The 21,993-nt window shown below is 41.7% G+C and overlaps 1 protein-coding gene across 3 annotated transcripts in view; it reads left to right on the top strand.

The window, feature by feature from the left end:
- Positions 1-21,993, top strand: part of WT1 (WT1 transcription factor) — a 64,325-nt gene that overhangs the window by 15,924 nt on the left and 26,408 nt on the right. For 2 of the 3 annotated variants that reach the window (XM_067462688.1, XM_060753673.2), the window contains exons 2-4: positions 4,916-5,044; positions 5,788-5,890; positions 20,240-20,317. In XM_067462688.1, coding sequence (XP_067318789.1) covers positions 4,916-5,044; positions 5,788-5,890; positions 20,240-20,317 — 310 coding nt within the window. The remainder of the gene's footprint in view (positions 1-4,915; positions 5,045-5,787; positions 5,891-20,239; positions 20,318-21,993) is intronic. The other variant, XM_067462689.1, reaches the window with a different exon arrangement.

Below are 21,993 nucleotides of genomic sequence, written 5' to 3' on the forward strand. Positions count from 1 at the left end.
GATCTACGTTGCCCTATATCCCAAGATCTGATCACTATCTGCTTCGAACTGGATTATATGAGTCTACACTGCCAGATATCTGGGGGCCCCTCCACACAGCCATATAACCCAGGATATCAAGGCAAAAAATCCTGCAATATCCGCATTTATACTGGGTTATCTGAGTCCACACTGCCATGTATTCCAGTTCAAAGCAGAAAATGTGGGGTTTTTTTCAGCTGTGTGGAAGGGGCCTGGGATAAACTGGGATCAGATTTTGGAACATAGGGCAGTGTATATCCAGCCTTAAGTAAAATCTGTGGATAGATAAAGTAAAGGTAGAGGTCCTGCTAGCACATGGGTTTAACCCATTTCGCCACCGGGGGCTCACACAAGGTGGAAAAGGGGGAGATGGTCCCTTCACCAGGGCAAGAACACATAAAGCCCTCCTGACAAAGAGCCATCCAGCCATAGATATAAATAAATATATATGATTCACACACACACACACACACACACACACACGTTTATGACAAATACAGTACCATAGATGTGCCATAGATGTGAAAGTGAACCCTAAAGGAGGACAATTATATGTTGCATGTTCCAGGATAGGCAAACCAGACAATCTTTACATCAGCACTGACAAAGAAACAACAAGAAATACTGTTTACTCACGAGGATAGAGAAATTACATATATTAGAAACCAGCACTTTCTCATTACTTTATTTTCCAGATCACCAGACTGGGCAACAGCGAGGCGTGGCAGGGGACCGCTAGTATTCTCTAAAAACATTCGCAATCTGTCTTCTAAATTTTATAGGATGGTTGGCTTTCTGTTTTTCATGTTCTGAAATGGTCTTTTTTTAGACAACCCCTCTGGATTTTAATGTTTTAAACTCCTGTTCTGCGGCCTTCTAATAAAATTCCTTCAACCTGTCCTTCTCAGCCTGGCTGATCTAGTGATCCTCTGTTTCTGGGAGGACCTTCCTTTCTGCCTGGAGAGAAAGAGAGCTCAGGCTGGTGCTCCTGAGGGCAAGGAAGGAGGCATTTGGCGTCGGGTGTTAGTGAAAGAAGAAGCAAGGTGCCCAGGCACAGAGAGGGCTTCCCACTTCACGTCGAGTGGCTGGGAGAAGCAAACCTGTAGCAAGCCTACACCTCCCAGGGAAGGAGGAGTAGGCTTGCTTCCCTCCGTGGTGTCTCCCTTTCCAAAATTTGGGGAAGCCGGGGCAGCATCTCAGGCGGAGTCGGCAGCCCGTCCAGCCTCCCTCCACATTCCTCGGGTCTGGGCCGAAACGCTGATGAGCCGAGAAGCCTCCGAGATAATATTACTTTGTAATTACTTTCTAGCCCAAGTTGTTTAACTGGCTCCAAGTAATTAATGAAAGTGGGTGTCTAAACGCCTGATTTACGAGGGGGTGTCACCTTCGGGTCAACAGAGACGATTCTTTGCCATCAGGATCCGCTCCGTTCCCCTTTCTTTTTTTCTGTTTGTTATTGTTCGAGGGAGCAATTTTCACTTAAAGGAGGAGGTTATTTTTCATTTAACGGCGTGCCATTTTTATTGCAGACGCTTCGGAAAAGTCAGTCTTATAAAACAAGTGAGGAGTGTTCGGGAGCGAGAGATTAAAGGGCAACGTTTACGTGTGAAACTGCAGGCGGGTTGGCGCAACAAGGCGGGGAGGGGGGTGCTCTGAAAACAACCCCGAGTTCCTGGCTTGTACCTACCTGCCGAAATAGAGTCAGCCCCCCACTTTCACTGGGTTAGGGGAGCAAGACCCCCGATCAAGTTAGGAAAACACACACAAAAAACCAATACACGCTAGGAATCTCTCTAGGTCTTGCAGTACAACTCTAGAAATGGCGGATCTAGAAATCCCTGGAGATAACATATTAATCCAATCCGCAAAAAGTAAACCCGTAAATACACTGGGCTTCATCACACTTGAGAATGAGTCCACTTTAAATCCGGTTTCTTCCTCCTGCAGAATTCTGGGGTTTGCAGTTTAGGGAGGAGCCTTTAACAGGCCCAGTAAACTACAGACCCCAGAATTCAGGTAGGATTAATATACCTGTGTTATTGTGATAATTTTACATTTATGTTGTTTTGTCAATTTTATGTTTATGTTGTTTACTCTGTATGTTTTGGTGTTGTTACTTGGAAACCGCTCTTAGAGATAGAGCGGTATATAAATAAAGTATTATTATTATTATTATTATTATTATTCTGCAGGAGGCAGAAACAGGATTTAAAGTGGATTCATTCTCTAATGCGACGAAGCAGTCATGGGGAGCCAGTCCCACTTTAGCTGTGGGGTGAGGTTTAAAACTTGCAGCCTATATAACTCTCCCCCAAAGTCCCAAAACCCTCTTCAGTCTCTATATCCCACTTTGGCTATATCATGAGGAGACCTAGAATGGTATCCAATGTATCATTCTACTGTGTTGTCGAAGGCTTTCATGACCGGTTGCTGTGAGTTTTCCGGGCTGTATGGCCATGTTCCGGAAGCATTCTCTCCTGACTTTTCTCCCACGTCTATGACAAGCATCCTCAGAAGTTGTGAGGTATATTGGAAACTAGATGGCATGTGGAGGCAAAAAAAGCCAATGGGATTTTGGCCTGCATAACTAGGAGCATAGTGTTTAGATCTAGGGAAATTATGCAACCCCACTATTCTGCTTTGGTTAGACCACACCTGGAATACTGTGTTATTAATAATATTATATTATGTTATTAATAATATTATTAAATAATATTATTAAATAATAATAATTTATACCCGGCTTTATCTCCCCTAAGGGGACTCAAAGCCGCATAACACAAACAGACTCGGAACAATGGCTTCAAACTACAGGAAAGGAGATCCCATCTGAACATTAGGAAGAACTTCCTGACTGTGATAGCTTTTCAGCAGTGGAACTCTCTGCTCCGGTCTGTGATGGAGGCTCCTTCTTTGGAGGCTTTTAAACAGAGGCTGGATGGCCATCTGTTGGAGGTGCATTGAATGCGATTTTCCTGCTTCTTTGCAGGGGGTTGGATGGCCCACGAAATCTCTTCCAGCACAATGATTCTAGGATTCTAGATTTGCAATGCTGATCAAGGTAATTAATTGCAACATTCACAGACAAGAGTTCTTTCTCCCACCCTGGACCTTCAACAGATAAATAAACTTCCCTTGCCTAGTTTCCAACACACTCCTCAACCTCTGAGGATGCCTGCCATATATGTAGATGTAACTTCAGAAGAGAATGCTTCTGGAACATGGCCATACAACCCGGAAAACTCACAGCAACTTATAATTGTATTATATGTCCGTATAAGGAGGAGACACATAAGAAAAGGCAACAATGCATCGTAAGGTGGAACACATTGCAGGTGGGCGAACTCAAGCCACGAAGGCCGCAAGACCTGATGACAGGTTGACTTGGAGGTCTCTCATTCATAGGGGCGCCATCACTGGACAACAACGAACAGGGATTTTCTCCTGATGTCTGATATATAGCCTTGCTCCATAATAGGTTCATGGTGCTACATCTCCTCCTTTGCCTGAGCATTTGTTTTTCTTTTCCCGCTTCATATTCCCAAGGAGACAGAGAAGGAGTTTGACTGTCAGGATCTCTACCAAAATAAAGAACACAGAGAAGTAGCCGGAGTTGGTTGTCTTGCAGGGGAAGTCATTCGCCTTGTAGGCCTCCAATTGGAAGGGGTTTCTCTTAACCACAAGGTCGTGTCCTTTTACCGGGAACTAAAGTGTGGTTTTGTGGTGAGAAAGAGGAACGGAGCCTCTGAACACTCTCTTAGAGAGACTTCAACTCCCTTTCTTAACACTTTAAAAACTAATACAAGTTGACATCCCTTTAACGGTCATGGCTCAATGTTAGGGAATCATGGGAATTGTAGTTTTACAAGGTCTTTAGCCTTTAGCCTTCTGGCCAAAGAATACTGGTGTCTTATCAAACTGCAAATCCTAGCACCGAGCCATGTCAGTGAAAGTTTGGTATGGAATGTTTGCCATTGTGTTTATTTTGTTGGAAACTGCCCTGAGTCCCTTGGGGAGATAGGCCGGTCTACAAATAAAGAACAACAACTCCTCCTCCTCCTCCTCCTCCTTACTACTCCTCCTCCTCTCCTTCTGCCTTCTTCCTTCTCCTCTCCTCTCCTTCCTCCTCCTCCTTCTCTTCTTCTTTTTCTTCTTCCTCCTCTCCCTCTCCCTCCTTCTCCTTCTCCTTTTTTCCTCCCCCTTCTCGCCTTCTTCTTCTTCCTCCTCTTCTTCTCCTCCTTCTCCTTCTTCTTCTTCTTCTTCTTCTTCTTCTTCCTTCTCCTCCTCTCCTTCTTTTTCTTCTTCTTCCTCTTCCTCCTCCTCCCCTTCTTTCTTTTTCTTTTTCTTTTTCTTTTTCTTTTTCTTTTTCTTTTTCTTTTTCTTTTTCTTTTTCCTCCTCTTCCTCTTCCTCTTCCTCTTCCTCTTCCTCTTCCTCTTCCTCCTCCTCCTCCTCCTCCTCCTCCTCCTCCTCCTCCTCCTCTTCTTCTCCTCCTTAAGTGGTATCAAACTGCATTCATTCTCCAGAGCAGATGCACCCTGCAACTCCCATGCCTGCTGGGGAATTCTGGGAGTGATACCCAAAGCATTTTGCCATGTTTTCAAAGGTGGGGGGAAAGGGCTACCTTTCGCCAGATGGGCTGGGCTTAGCAAGTGCGCAAAGCCCGGCTCCCACCGCAAGGCTCTATTTCGGTCCTTCCTCTTGCTCTCTCTCTCTTTGGGTCTATTTGGGTTCATTGCTCTGGGCAGTAGAAAGAAAAAGCGGGGGCTTCAGGTATCCGACGCCTTGGAGAGGAGGCCTTTTTGTTGCCGCAGGAAACCCAGAGACGGCGGCAGGGCGAGTTCAAGGGCAGGCACTTCAACTCCCGGTTCCTGACCATCTTTGTTCTCTTGGCAGGTTACGGCACAGTGGCCTTTGATGGGACTCCAAGCTATGGCCACACTCCCTCGCACCACGCGGCCCAGTTCACGAACCACTCCTTCAAGCATGAGGACCCCCTTTCCATCGGCCAGCAGACCTCCCTAGGTAAAGGCAGCAGAGCACAGGAAAAGTCTTTGGGCCCAGGCTGGGGAGGGAGTCGCTTTCCTTCCCAGGAAAAGAAGCCTAGCTTAGCAATGGACAGGCACACACATGTCTCTCAGGGAGCATCTACATCAGGCATGGGCAAACTTTGGCCCTCCTTCTCTCACAACAGAAGCAATTTGCATTTCTCAGGTCGTTCCTGACAAGAAAAAAATCAACTATATTACCTAAAATACTTGTTGGATGAATAAAATCACAGGACAGACACAGTTCCCCTTTAAAAGGCTTGCGTGTATGTGCAGTCCTCCTGGAGTTCATGAGACTTCAGCAGCAAAGTTCTAGATATGTCAATTCAGAAGCGTACAACCTTTTCAGCCAATGGGATGTCTTCCTAGTCAAGTGTATGTGATACTGTATATAGGTGTACACTGACCTTTAACCAGTTTTCGTTATAACATTGAAGGCCCTTCCATACAGCCCTATATCCCAGAATATCAAAGGAGAAAATCCCACAATATCTGCTTTGAACTCCATTATTTGAGTCCACACTTCCATATATTTCAGTTCAAAGCAGATATTGTGGGATTTTCCAGCCTTGATATTCTGGGATATCTGTGGAGTTTCTGTGTGTTGCAGTTTCTCAAGTCACTTCATGGAAAAAAATATATGACACTGCTCATTCTCTGGGGAAGGAAAGTAACCTTGAGGAGGGTTAGTGGGTGATTTTTTTTCTGGTTTGTCTGCAGGTGAGCAGCAGTATTCTGTGCCTCCTCCTGTCTATGGCTGCCACACCCCCACGGACAGCTGCACAGGGAGCCAGGCTCTGCTCCTCAGGAACCCTTACAACAGGTAAGAAGCCTTTCCTCAGTCATGTTGACTCTACTGTCTTCCCCTCAACCTTCTGGCCTGCATTCCATCTCTCCAGCCTTGGCACAATAAGACTAAGGCCTCATCTACGCTGCCATATAAAATCCAGATTATCTGCTTTGAACTGGGTTGTCTGGCAGTGTAGAAGGGGTTCCCCGAAGACAGTGATGTGGGTGTGCTCTCCCCCACTTCTCCCCTTCCCCCCCGCCCCATCTTATTTATACAAAATATGAATTGTATATTTATATTGTAGTTTTCAGCTTCCAAGAACAGAAGGAACACCCAATTACACCCCATAAATTCCTTAATGAATAGAACATATCATAGAAAACTCTTGCTTTCAAGTTTCAATGGCTTTGGTCATCTAGATCGGGGTGGGAGAGAAACAGATTTGGTGAAATTATTTTGTAATTTTTCAAAGTTATAATATTTCTAATGTCAAAGAAACCTGTTGGCAGGTTTATAATCTGGTAAAAGTGTAATTTGGAAAAAAATCTGTTTATAGGAAGAGTAATAGATACTCTGCTTGTGGGCTTCCTACAGGTATTTGGTTGAAAGGGTATTGCTTCCAAAAGCAATACCTGCCTAGAAGACCTCTTTTTAAGTTTGTCTCTGGGCCTTTCCACACAGACCTATATTCCAAAATATCAAGGCAGAAAATCCCACAATATGTGTTTTGAACTGGGTTATCTGAGTCCACACTCAGATAATGTGGGATTTTCTGCTTTGAAATCCTGGGATATAAGGGCTGTGTGGAAGGGTCCGCTTTGGTCTCCAGATGACAGTACAGGAATATGTATATAGTCTTGCCGATTTGAGAGGTTTTGTTTGGTGTGTGTTAGAGAAACATTTTACGCAATAATTCGTACAATCTATTGTACCACTTGGCCACGGTGACTGGGGCTGATGGGTGCTGTAGTCCAAAACATTTTGAGGACAGGGTTGGCAGGCTGCTTAGCCCCTTGCTTCTGATCTCTCGCTTACTCTGCAATGGGATCTTTCTTTGTTGGGAAAAGTCTTTTTCAGAGGAGCAACTGTGCTGGACTAAATCCAGCAAAAACAATCAAGAGGAGACACTTCAGACTTGCAAGTCACAAACAGCCAGAAGACGGGCCTTAAAAATTCTCTACCGAGGGTCCTTCCACACAGCCCTATATTCCAGAATATCAAGGCAGAAAATCCCACATTACCTGAATGTGGACTCAGACAACTCAGTTCAAAGCAGATATTGTGGGATTTTCTGCCTTGATATTCTGGGACATGGCGCTGTGTGGGAGGGCCCAGAGACAAACGTGCTGTATGGAATATGAATTTAATCTCTGGTTGACCACCTCTGCTAGAGTCAGGAATAACTAGGGCTCCTTCTACACTGCCATATCATCCAGATTATCAAATCAGATAATCCACATTGTCTGCTTTGTACTGGATTATGTGAGTCTACACTGCCATATAACCCAGTTCAAAGCAGATAATCTGGATTTTATATGGCAGTGTAGATAGGGTCTAGGTTTGGTGAGCACGGTTTTGCCTACTTTGCCTACAGTGAAGCCTTGGCTGTCTTGTCCTCTTGTCCATCTGAACTGCACAAATTATTATTATTATTATTATTATTATTATTATTTATTCCCCACTTTTTCTCTCCACAAGGAGACTCAAAGCTTGCCGCTCTCATTAAATTGATGGGGAGCTTGAGATTAAAATATTTTAGGCCCCTTCTACACTGCTCTATATCCCAGGATCCTATCCCAGATTATCTGATTTAAACAACGAAGGGCCGCCTAAGTAAGTATATGAGTCTCCACTGCCAGATAATCTGGGTTAAGATGATAATCTGGGATCAGATGCTGGGGTATAGGAACAGTGTGGAAGATGCCTTAGACACGACCATCTCAGAGATCTCTGACCTATCAGGGAGATGGAAAACTAGGGAGACTTTTGAATTAGGAACCCAAAGGAAATGAAGATAGCATGGCATGTTCCGTTCAGTGCTTGTTCAATGCCTCATACCCCGCAGCCTTAATCCTGCTCGGTGGCAAACGTCCATCTCCCTGACAGGGAGCAGAAGGGAGTTGACCGGGTCCTTCGGCACAGAATGACAGGGCGAAAACACGGCCCTTGAACAGGGCCTGGGCGTCTCTGGGAGAGAGACAGGCTCTGAAATGAATCCGTGTAAACGGCTTCTTCCTGGAAATAATAGCGCAACTGTGAGAACAGACCACAATACTGTTTTAAATCTGTATTTCAAACAACCGGCAGTGTTTTGGCTTTGTCCAAATGCAGTGGTAGATGTAAGCCAAATCCTGGTGTGCGTAGAACCAATGGGGACCCCCCTGTCCTTGATTCCTGTGAGATGCGGGAGGGGGGGGGGATTCCCCATCAATCACTTTCGGCAGGCAGGAGAGGTTGGTCCTGCAGATGAACTTTCCCTCTATTTTCCCTACCGACCAGGGAAGCCAGGCTGGGAAGGCGACTTGCTCCAAAGTGCCTCCACCATGTGGTTCCTAAACAAACAAACACACTTCAGAGCTTTGAGGGCCTCCGACCTGTTTGTGTTGCTGTTGTCGCTTTTCCTTCGACCTGTTGGTGGAGGGGGAAGGGGAGGGGGAGGCCATCCCAGTTTATTCCTGAGTTTGTTGAAGAGCCAGAACCAAATCCGCCTCCCCTCCGCATCCCCCCCCCCCCTATGATTCAACTTTTGGTGAACTTGGAACCAAGCCACCTCTCTGGAGCTGCTAAGAAAATGCATGGACACGCAGCAACACACTCTCACACACTGCGTCTCACAGCCTTGCTCAGGCCGCAGAATTGTTTTGTGCTACTCCAATTTATGGCCACCTCTTCATACTGCTTTCTTGGCAACATTTCTCCAGCTCGCCTTCCCCTGAGGATGGATATACACTGCCCTATATCCTAGGATCTGATCCCTGATTATCTGCTTATCCCAGATTATCTGGCAGTGAAGACTCAAATATTTTTGTCGTGTCAGGAGCAACTGCAAGTCACTTCTGGTGTGAGAGAATTGGCCGTCTGCAAGGACCTTCCCCAGGGGACGTTTTTTGATGTGTTATCATCCTTGTGGGAGGCTTCTCTCATGTTCCGGCATGAGGAGGAGTTGACAGAGGGAGCTCATCCGCGCTCTCCCCGGATTCGAACCTGCGACCTGTCGGGTCTGCAGTCCTGCCAGCACAAGGGTTTAACCCACCGCACCACAGGGGGCTCCAAGACTCATATAATCCTTTTTTTTTCATGTCAGGAGTGACTTGAGAAATTGCAAGTCTCTTCTGGTGTGAGAGAATAGGTCTGCAAAGAGGTTGCCCAGGGGGTGCCTGGGTGTTTTGATGTTTTACCATCCTTGTGAGAGGCTTCTCTCATGTCCCAAACGGGGAGTTGGAGCTGACAGAGGGAGCTCATCTGCTCCCGGCCTTCAGTCCTGCAGGCAGGGGGCCCTCCACTTCAAAGCAGATAATCTGGGATCAGATCCTGGGATATAGGGCAGTGTGGATCCATCCTCTCAGGGTCTCCCTCACACTCCACACTCCTGACTATGAAGACAACCACAATCCTTAATCTTAAACCGCTTTTTAAAAAAGCACAGCTATCTCTGAAGGCAATAGAAACGTGTGTGTGTTTTAGGCCCCTTCTATACTGACATATAATCCAGATTATGAAAGCAGATACAGAATTTGGTCTGATTACTTGTAATTTAATTTATTGATGACAGGTTTAATTTACTGATGTTAGGTCTTAATTTGATTTTAGGCTTTAAGGTTACTTTTATATGTGGGGGTTTTCTGGGATTTTATGTTAGTTTCCTGTGTTTTATGTAGGCATTGAATGTTTGCCATTGTTATGTTGGAATCCGTCCTGAGTCCTCTCGAGGGTGGGATACAAATAAAGTTTTATTATTATTACTACTACTACTATTATTAATCCACATTATCTGCTTTGAACTGGATAATATTAATCTACACTGTCATATAATCCAGTTCAAAGCAGATAATCTGGATTTTATATGGTAATGTGTAAAGGGCTATAAAGGGACAGAAAAAAAAAACACACGTTCTTGATAGTGATCGCTCATCTTTCCTTAGAAGAAGCTTGTTGTGAGAACAGGAGTACCCGCCTCTAAAGGACATCCCCTTGTCTAAAGGGAACTGGAACTACTTGGTTTCGATGTGTGTCTGTGTGATTTACCCAACCCATAGGGATTCTCTGCTGGCCTTCCAAGCCTTTCAATCGAAGACCACCAAATTCTGGTGATCTCTGGGGGACATATAGCAATACCATGAGGTTAAATTGGGGCACTGTGGAGATTGGAAGGAGATTCCATCTGAACATGAGGAGGAACTTCCTGACTGTGAGAGCCATTCAGCAGTGGAACTCTCTGCTCTGGAGTGTGGTGGAGGCTCCTTCTTGGGAAGCTTTTAAACAGAGGCTGGATGGCCACCTGTAAGGGGTGCTTTGAATGCAATTTTCCTGCTTCTTGGCAGGGGGTTGGACTGGATGGCCCATGCGGTCTCTTCCAACTCTATGATTTTAAGGTGGTGGGAAGCCAAACCTCCCCTGCTGGTCCAAGACAAACTCGGCTTTGCTTCATTCAGTTTGATGAATTAAGCAAAGTGAGGAGCAACCTTTAGGCTCCCAACTCGTAATTGACACCTCAGTGGTGCCCAAAGCAATCGACCCTTCAAGAGAGGCTTGATAGACGATGCTCAGGTTTACAACACTTTGTGTGTGTGTGTGTGTGTGGTGGTGGTGGTGGGGGCTTCCACACAGCCATATAACTCAGAATATGAAGGCAGAAAAATCCCACAATATCTATTTTGAACTGGGTTGTCTGAGTCTATACTGTCATATATTCCAGTTCAAAGCAGAAAATGTGGGATTTTATTCAGCTGTGAGGAAGCCATATAACCCATATCATGGCACATAATCCACAATATCTACTTTGAACTGGACTATCAGAGTCCACACTGCCATATAATCCAGTTCAATATGGATTTCATGCAGCTGTGTGGAAGAGGCTTTATTCCCATTTGGAAGGGAGGTACATCTTCCCACAGCTTCAGCCTGTCACCTTTGACATCATTTAACCTCTCCCATACCATTTTAATATGTGTCTTCAAACTGCTGTCGATTTATGGCAACCCTATGAAGGTTTCTTAAGGAAGGAATATGCAGGCCCCTTCTATGCCGCCATATAAAATCCAGATTATCTGATTTGAACTAGATTATATGGCAGTGTAGACTCAGATAATCTGGTTCAAAGCAGATAACACGAATTATCTGATTTGATAATCTGGATTATATGGTAGTGTAGAAGGGACTTTAATGCACCTAATCATAATGCAGTTTTGCCATATACAGTGCCATATAATCTAGTTCAAAGACGATAATCTGGATTTTATATGGCACTGTGGAAGGAGCCTCATATAATCCAGTTCAAAGTAGATAATCTGGATTTTATATGGCAGTGTAGAAGAAGCCCCATCCAGTTCAAAGCAGATAATGTGGATTATTTGGTTTGATAATATGGATTATATGGCAGTGTAGAAGGGGCCTCTGAAATAATTTTGTCAGTTCCTTCCTCTGAAATCTAGTTTACCAAACCTGCTATTCATAAGCAGTCTCCCATACAAATATTAAAGGTGAGTCTGCTTAACTTTCAGGATCTGGTGCCTTTATAGGATGGAGGCCATTGTGTGTGTTTATTTATACCCTAAAGTCACCTGTTAAGTGAATTTCATAGGGTTTTCTTAGGCAAAGAATACAATTGAGATAGTTTGCCATTTCCTTCCTCTAAAATATAGTTTAGTATTCATTGGTAGTCTGTCATCCAAGTAATTTATTTATTTATTTAATTTTTATTTATTTATCGTGTCATCAGCAACCATACCATTGTGTTACAATTCTAACAGAACAAAACAGACACGCAGATTAAAAAGAAAAAAACAAAACAAACCCCCCCCCCCAAAAACCCCACAGGTTTTGCAAACTTGGTAGTTGGTTAAATGTCCTTTGACCAGTATCTGGCCACTTGGAGTGCCTCTGGTGTTGCCGCAAGAAGGTCCTCCATTGTGCATGTGGCAGGGCTCAGGTTGCATTGCAGCAGGTGGTCTGTGGTTTGTTCTTCTCCGCACTCGCATGCCGAGGATTCCACCCTGTAGCCCCATTTCTTAAGACTGGCTCTGCATCTCGTGGTGCCAGAGCGCAGTCTGTTCAGCGCCTCCCAAGTCGCCCAGTCTTCTGTGTGCCCAGGGGGGAGTCTCTCATCTGGTATCACCCATGGATTGAGGTGCTGGGTTTGGGCCTGCCACTTTTGGACTCTCGCTTGCTGGGGTGTTCCAGCGAGTGTCTCTGTAGATCTAAGAAAACTATGTCTTGATTTAAGTCGTTGACGTGCTGGCTGATACCCAAACAGGGGATGAGCTGGAGATGTCTCTGCCTTGGTCCTTTCACTATTGGCTGCTGCTTCCCTGCGGATGTCAGGTGGTGCAATACCGGCTAAGCAGTGTAATTTCTCCAGTGGTGTGGGGCGCAGACACCCTGTGATCCAAGTAATAACCAGGACTGACACTATTTGGCTCCCAGGGTCACTCTATAATTGTGAGTTAACGTTAGCTTTCTTGCCAGTGACTGCATTACTTTTGCCACGTCTCTTGTCTATCTATCTCTTTCTGTCTCACACACAACCCTTTTTACACTTACCCTTTTTACAGTACCAGAGTTAACCTCACTGACCTAAGATTGATTTCTTAGTGTAAACAGGAAGGAACAGGTATTTTTCCTAATCTGGCAAATTTCTTCAATTGCTGAATAATATATAATCTGGACATGAAAAGGTTTTGTAGCCCTTTAACACAAAAATAACATCGCTTGTGGTAGCCAGACAGTGAAATGGCTAAGCCTAATTCGTCAGGGACTGTGTCTCAACATTTGTCATTTTGTCTGAAGGGATGAGGAACACAGCAGCCCTCCTGATATTAGTTGAATTTTGATCCCCCAACTTCCTCACTATTGGCTGTTCTCACCCTGATCTAGTAACAGGTCAATAGCTAGGACATCAAACAGATGAGGAGATGTGTTTTATTATTTGTCATGCAAGCAGCAGGTAAAGCAGCTAACCTTTTCAGTTACACAGCATCCTTCAAAGAGAGCCCACCCTCATCTGCAAAATCCCTGGATGATACTGCGTTTTGCAATTTTTCCAGCAAAAAGCCTACATGACTAATCCTAGCTGTGGTAGGTTTAATTCTTGTGCAAAAAACAAACAAAAACAAAAAAAATTCCTGGTGATGATAAATTGTGCATCATTTATTGAGCAGCAGAACTATCAAAAGAAAATACCTGGGCTTCTATTGTTCTTATCAAGCACATGTGACCAGGGGCCCTTCCACACAGCCCAGAATATCAAGGCAGAAAATCTCACAATATCTGTTTTGAACTGGGTAATCTGAGTCCACACTCAGATAATGTGGTATTTTCCGCCTTGATATTCTAGGATGTTGGACTGTGTGGAAGAGCCCCAGGACACCAAAGTGGTAGCTTGCAAAGCTGGTGGACATACTTTGTGATATTTTTGTGACATAAACTTGTTTATTTCTCACCTAAGTAGAAGAGCTCTTGTGGTGCAATGGATAAATCCTTGTGCCAGCAGAACTGCTGACCGAAAGGTCGGGGTCAGCATTTTGAATCCAGGGAGTGGGGCGAGTTCCTGTGTCAGCTCCAGCTTCTCATGCAAGGACATGAGAGAAGCCTCCTACAGGATGGTAAAACATCCAGGTGTCCCCTGGGCAACATCCTTGCAGACAGCCAATTCTCTCACACCAGAAGTGACTTGCAATTTCTTAAGTGCTCTTGACATTAAAAAAAAAACCTATATTGCTATATGTGTCCTCTGTTGTTTCTCTATGTTGTTCTAATGTCTAGTCAACATGCAAGTACCAAAATCTTTCTTTTTTGCTTACATGACATTCTTCCTTAAATCTCCACACTGGCTTCCTATTTGTATCCATCACATGCACCTTGCCGTCAAAGCATGGCCTTGTTTTTGCCCTTACCCACTCATACCTGAAGGCATCTTTTCTTATCCTGTTTCTCCACGAATTTCTCTTTCAGAAGATTCTGTTTCCCCTCTTTTACTGATCTTCATGCTTGGAACTGCCTTCCAAAATTAAGCCTGTATAGAAGAAATTTGAATCGACCTGACTTTGGTTTAATAAGTGAAGCCCAGCTAGTTCAATTAAAAAAATATAGTTAAAGTACAGTACTTGCAAACACGTGATTAAATAAACCCTTCATTCTCCACTAGGAAATAAATATGCAGACAGTCCAATAAGAACAATGGCCAGTCCATCCATTGGAGGAGAAGGCAAAGGAACTTTGGCCTATTCTGCACTGCCATATAACCCAGATTATCAAAGCAGATAATCCACATTATCTGTTTTGAATTGGATTATATGAGTCTACACTGCCATATACTCCCGTTCAAAGCAGATAATCTGGATTTTATATGGCAGTGTAGAAGAGCCCTCGGTGATGCAGTGGGTTACAGGCTACAGTGAGTGAAATTGTTACTTCCATTGAACCAAACTGATATGAAGAAATCTGATAAGGGGCCCTTCCACACAGCCCTATATCCCAGAATATCAAGGCAGAAATTCTCACAATATCTGCTTTGAACTGGGTTATCTGAGTCCACACTACCATATAATCCAGCTCAGAGCAGAAAATGTGGGATATTATTCGGCTGTGTGGAAGGGGCATAAGTCACATAGAAAGATGTCACTTTTATCAATTCCAAGAGCAACAAATACAGAGCATTTTCTCCTTCCTTAAAGAAGAAAATAGCCAAAGATTGTGTATATTAATATGCTAGAAAAATCTTAATTGCAACAGCATGCATGGTCATCATTAATATTGTATTCAAGTATGATGCCCAGGTAGTGAAAGTGAAGTGATGCTAACATAAATTTCATTAGTTGTTGCTCAGTTAAATGAAACTTTTGTGACCTTTTCTGCAGTTAGATGTAGTCAACACTTTTAATGCTGAAAATTTACTATGAGTCACACTTACAAAGAGTTTGAGTGGAGGAGTTGTGGCTCTGATTATAGCTCTTTCTGCACCAAGGTCAAGTACTCATAGGCTGCAATGCAGGCCAAAACAAACGCTCTATGATCTACTACTGGTTTCCTTTTAAGTCCCCTTCCTTAACATCCTTTCATTTCACTCCAGCAGACATTAATGTCTTTCCCCACCCTCTTCATTTTACAAACATCTCTTTAAAAAAGGAAGGGATTTTGTAGGTTTTTTTGTTGCTGCTGTAATTCCAGTTCCTTTGAGATTCTATTAAAAAGAACTGGAACAATTTTCTCTCTAGAGTTATTGGTTCCAATACTGTGTGTGCAAACACATCCATTAGCACATCACACTAATATCCATCAGGATTTCACATACATTTCTCCCTGAATTACATAGCAGCACTTCACAAGAAACACAGATTGTAGTGGTTTGCATTCCTACATTTTTCTCTTTCAATGCTGCAGGCAGCTTGCTCCTGCAACAGCAGTTTTATTTTGGGAAGCAAGACCCATAAGGGATGCTTCAAAATACGAAACAGGCATGAGCCATAAGCCTTCCCCTCTGAAAAAATGATTGATTGAAATCTCACAACTTTTGGAAAACAGATTTTCATAAAGCCAGGAAAGGGCACGTCCGTGCAGTATCTAAGGTCCCTTCCACACAGCTGAATAAAATCCCACATTGTCTGCTTTGAACTGGAATATATGGCAGTGTGGACTCACATAATCTGGTTCAAAGCAGATATTGTGGGATTTTCTGCCTTGATATTCTGGGATATAGGGCTGTGTGGAAGGGCCCCTAAGCATCCAACAGATATATTTTCAGAGCCACACAATCACTGCAAACAATATGGTCATAGTTATAACATGGATCAAACTCCTTTAATCGTTCAACTATTATTACCAGCATTTTTGAAATTTGATCAGACTACACCCCTGACCAAGTACAGTTTCAATGTCAGATTCCATACTGATGGGGCATTGTTTTGATTGTATGATGTACATTAATTAGTTATATTTAATTAGTTAGATTGATATTCTGCATCTCCTTCACTGAACTTATGGCAGTGTAACTGTGGTCTGTCTGAGGGCTCTTCCACACAGCCCTATATCCCAGGATATCAAGGCAGAAAAATCCCACAATATCTGCTTAGAACTGGATTATCAGATAATGTGGGATTTTCTGCCTTGATATTCTGGGATATAGAGCTGTGTGGAAGGGCCCTGAGAAAAGGACTGGCCCAAGGTCAACTGGTGAGTTTCAGGGCTGGATGGGAAATATCACCTGGGCTTCCCAATTCCCAGTGCAACACACTAACAAGTAGGCAACTTTCTTTTTGTTTAAGTAAGGTAGTTAATGTGTAGGCTTTATAATGATAGAATGCTGAAAACATCACTCTCTTTAACTGCAGAGGCACTGCCATGCCTGTATAATATTTCAGCATGAGGGAAGGTGAAGAAAAGGGCAGCCAAAAATGATCAGGGAATTGGAGCAAGTTCTCCGTGTGGAAAGGCCAAAAATTCCATTTATAAATACAGCTAAGTGCAAACACGACAGTGGTTTAGAAAACTATGAAAAGTATAGTTAAAAGAAAATAAGTGATGTTTCCCCTCCTTCATAATAATAGAATTATTCAGTCAGACAGATTGTTAGCAGCCTGTTCATGAATGCACCCTTAAATTTATGAATGTGCAGATTTATTATAGTCATTAACAATTTTACAAAAAATGTTTTAAAGACACATAATACTTGGAACTTTCTAAATAAATAAGCAGCTGTATCTAATAAAAGGAAACCACTGACATGAAATTAAACAAGAACTGTAAGTTTAACAAATACACAGTAAGTGAAGGTTGTATCTAGGTGATGTTTTCCTGTTGATGGAAGGTACTTTGATCCAGTGGCTTTGTAGCCCGTGTAGACATGCTCTAGGTTAGGCAGGAGGAGGATTACAAAATCTATCAGTGGCTAAAAATCTATCTCCAGCTCCCCATTCAGGGACACAAGAGAAGTCTCCCACAATGATGGTAAAACATTAAAACATCCAAGCGTCTCCTGAGCACTGTCATTGACAGCCAATTCTCTCACACCAGAAGCGACTTGCAATTTCTCAAGTTGCTCCTGACATGAAAAAAGTGGCTATTTGTTGTGATGTCATAGAGAATCTCTGTGTTCAGAAGCAATGCATCCAGTGCCTTTATGTCTTACTTGGGGACTTCCCAGAGGCCATCTGATCAATTCCTGTTGGAAGCAGAAATTTGGATTAGCTTTAAGCCTGGGTTCACCTTATGTTCATAAACAGTATAACTGTTTCAAGAGTTACAAATTGCCTTGATACTGACTTACTTTGTTTATTCATGGGTCCCCCCACAACCTATACAAATCTGACAATGTTTTGGTTTATTTTTTTTCTTAAACAAGGGAAAAATTACCCCGGGGCACAGCTTCTGTTGTCATTTTAGAACCACATAAAGAAAAAGCTGCCTCCAGCAAAAATACCTACACTGCACAATTATTAAAAACCTTACAACTAATAAAATTATGGGAGTCCTTTCAGGGTTTGGTCCTGGCAACCTGAGTGGCTTTTTGCTGATGACAAGATGAGTAAGTGAATTACTTGATGAAAAAAGTAAATGAAGAGAAAAAAGAGATCTTGTGGAGGAGGTTCTTATAAATGAACTGTCAAATGAAATAAAGTTAAAGGGAAATCTCCTGCTGTAAATGCATAGGTCTGGCACTTCTAATAAAAATCAGGGCCCTGGAGGAATTAATTACATCAACATTACAGAAAGAATTCATGGAATTGCAAAATGTAGTGGCACAGACCAGCACGAGCTGCTGTTGCAAGTGGGCGAAACGGCAGGAGAGTCTTAGCAATTTCTGTGCTGATATGCAGGACATTGTAGTCACATAATAGCTGTTCAGACACACTGGTGAATAATAGCATTCTGGGGTAATGACAAATGATATTGCACATGCTTTGCAACTGAAGTCATGTAACTTTGTTTCTTGGTTTATATATTTGCATGTGTATTCTGCTGCGTGCATGTAAATGTTAAAAGTATTCTAAGAGACAATGATTTCCAAATAGAAAACACTGAAATGAATTTTAATACACTGTATATACTTGAGTATAAGCCTAGTTTTTCAGCCCTTTTCATAGGCTGAACCCACCCGGTTTATACTCGTCAAGGTTATTTATTATTTTACTCTGTTACCATTATTATTATTATTACATTTATTATTTTACTCTATTCTTATTTTTATTACATTTATTATTTTACCCTATTCTTATTTTTATTACATTTATTATTTTACTCTATTATTATTACATTTATTATTTTAATCTATTATTATTATTACATTTATTATTTTGTCTATTATTATTACGGTCATTATTACATTTCCATTATTTTACTCTATTATTTCTACTTTTATTACATTTATTATTTTACTCTATTATTATTGGATGGATACATAAGTATATTTACATTGAGGAAGGTTAGAAGAATGGTTTAATCAGAGTTGGGCTGTCGTATCTTAAATTACAGCTTTATGTAAATATTCAAAAACATTTAACCTATGGATGCCTCAATTAATGAAATTTTATTGGTATCTATTTTTATTTTGAAATTTACCAGTAGCTGCTGCATTTCCCTCCCTTGGATTATACTCGAGTCAATACGCTTTCCCAGTATTTTGTGGTAAAATTATGTGCCTTGGCTTATATTTGGGTCAGCTTATATTTGAATATATATGGTAATTACATTTGGAAAATAAATTAGATGATTTCTGGATAGTTGGTAATACTGGTAGCAAGTGCACTCAATTATTCACAGGCTTCTCCCAGAAAGATCTTTAATCTGAGCAAAAAATAGAGGAAAAATCGTAGTTTAGCAGGATTATGGGCAATCTGGAAGAAATCCTAGATAGCTATTTGTACTATTTGTCTAAAGGGTCAGCATACTATAATGGTTTGAGCCAGGATTTGAATCCCTGCTCAGTTGTGAACCCCCCCCCCCCTTCAAGTGTTTTTCATAGGTTCACCTTAGTGTTGCCACAAGTTCGAAATGACTTGAAGGCACAAAACAACAACAAACTCTCTGACAGATCCAATTAAATGAGGCTTTTTGGACGATAATTTTCCACCCTTGTGATTTGGCTGGTTGAATGCTGTGAGTATCTATTCTCTCAGTAATCTGGACATCACATATAGACAAGTATCAAAGTGGCTAAGATGCATTTATGACTAGGAGAATTATTCTGCTAACAATTGCTGGGCACAAAAAGTTCTTTTCCCAGCCAATTTTTAGAGGGCAACTTAGCAGCTTGCAACTAATTTCTTCATAAAGAATATTTGCTGGTTTCTTAAAAGCAAATATTTATACCATATTACAATTAAGATCATGTTGTTTTTAAATGTTTTACTACTACTCCTGCATTTGAGTCTGCAGAATTCAGAGCTTGTTCACACATGGCTGAGCCTCCTTGAAAGTTCAGGCTCTCAATCCCCTCCCCGCTTTGTGTCAGGTTACTTTATGTAGCACCATTAATCACTTATGCCTAGAGCTGTTTCAGTTAATTAACTGTGTAATGCTGTCTTCATTAAAGAGTAAAAAATTATCTGCCCCCATAGCAATAAGTTGTTGTTATGCGTCTATAAATAATTGAATTGCATGTAATAATATTTTCATAAGAATCAGTTTAGAGTTCCACGAAATGTAACACTAGCTGCAAATGTACAATAAGTGAGATTTTTCGACCTCAATTTTCCTGCAATTTCTACAGAAACAACCAGCTACTATAAGTGACATTTGGCAAAATGAACCCAAGGCTAATGAAAACGTATATGCATACCTTGCACAATGACTTATGGAAGCAGAATGTGACATGCTTGATAAAACAACAACAACAAATGTTCAAACTCAGTGGATAATCTAAATTAGTGGAATGATAATATTGGATACTCTCATCTGTCTAATGTTTTGAGGATTATTTTGTAATATTTTATGGACATATTGCATTTTCCTCTGACATTTTCTTCTAATATTTTCCTCTAACGTTTTCTTTAACTTTTCTTTCTTCAGTTTAGCCTTGCATATTAGGCATATGCGTTAGTAAAATACTACATTGTTTTGGACTGGTTTGCAATTTTTTCCGATTTTGAAAAAAAATGGATTCTCTGTAAAACAAATTGTTTGCACCGGGTCACATAATTTTAGTTCTAATTTTAAATATTTTCATAACAGTGACAATTTATACCAAATGACCTCACAGCTTGAATGCATGACTTGGAATCAAATGAACTTGGGATCCACACTTAAAGGGTAAGGTGCTATTTTTTTCTTCCGTTTCCTCCTGAATTTTTACACTGTCGCATTCTGAAGTGATCACAAATGAAATGAAGAAAAGGTTGTGAAAAATTAAGCATATTAGCATGTGGATATTTGTCACTGAACATATCAGACATTTTTAAATTTGCATCCTATGTCAGATCCTGAATACTAAATAAAATTTTGTTTATAATTTTAGGTATAAGTGGTTAAAGTGCATAAGAAAGCATTACTTCTGTTATTCTTCCTTCTGTCCAAAAAGTTCATTCTAGGTATGGATTGTATTTGTTTTACAATGTCTCAACAAGCATTCTGTTGCCATAAGTGGTTCTAATAGTTGAGCATTTACAAATAGTGGTTTTATACTATAGAATTCAAGTGCCCATTGAGTTATTGTGTAGCCTTATGTCATTTCACACCTAAAACCCCATTGGGTTAAGTGGAGCTTATCATAAGTCAACTAAGACCACTACTTGAAATGTTCAGATATTAGACATGTGCATGAAATTCATTCCTACTGTTTCTACCATTTCTTTTGTGTCTTCTATTTATTTGGAAACACGAAACGGGAAGCCCCCTCCCCACACAAACATCCACTAGACATGAAAGCCTGTCTACAGCCTGCTTTCATGTGCATCTGAACTTGCCTCGGAAAGAGAGTTTGTTTGTGGCATGGCAGGCAGGCAGGCAAGTCTAGAGCTCAGTTGCAGGCGTGCTTCAGGCCTGCCTGCACACCCCGCCACACTCAGAGAGTGTGGCAGGGTGTGAGTGGCAGGGCATGCAAACAGGCTCAGAGCACGCCTTCAGCTGACCTCCCCTTACTCTGGAGTAAGAGGCGCTTGGCTGCAGGCATTGGCAGGCATTCTTGTTTTCTTGTGTACAGTAAACTCATTGAAATTTATATAAATTAGGTAAGTCATGACTAACTTGTCCCATTATTTCAAGGCTTCTAATCTAAGAATGACTTCAACCTGGATCCCACAGAATATATTAACTATTTTTGTGTAATACTTGGTAATGATAACAACCACAATAATAATAATCATTATTATTTTTACCATTACTAAGAACTGCACAGCTAAAAAGGGTGATAATATAACACATCAGTTGATAATAAAAAAGCCAACAAAGTGGTTACTTATTATTTTACATTTAACCCCCAATACAAAGTCATTCATCTGATATTTTACTCCCCCTTAGCATATCTGATATCTGTTTATCTGTTTCCCAAACCCAGACAGAGAACTCTGCTGGTCCTTCCAGTGTGATGGCCTTCATAGATGGAAGCCTTCATTATATAGCAAACTTTGTCTCCATTTGGACCATGCTTCTCAAAGCATGATGCAAGACCAAACAGTAGAGTAAAATGCAAGATTAGTAGGACTGGTCAGATAACAACACACGAAGATAATTGACAAATTGAAGAAAGACAGTAGTGGTTGGTGGGCCCCGCGCCAGTGGGATAATGACTTCTCTTCAGTTTTTAATCTAAACTTAAATGAGATATGACCTAGTCAAAAGACTGAGCCTATTTTGGAGATTGATTTTTTTTTTTAAAATAATGGTCTAAAACTTCGATCACATTCATCATACCACTAAGATGGAAGTCACCAACAGCTACTGGGGAATGGTTGATTTGTGAAGGAAAGAATCAGAAAGGAAAGCCAAGA

The sequence above is a fragment of the Anolis sagrei genome, chromosome 1 (assembly GCF_037176765.1).
Source record: "Anolis sagrei isolate rAnoSag1 chromosome 1, rAnoSag1.mat, whole genome shotgun sequence".
Taxonomy (NCBI): Eukaryota; Metazoa; Chordata; class Lepidosauria; order Squamata; family Dactyloidae; genus Anolis; species Anolis sagrei.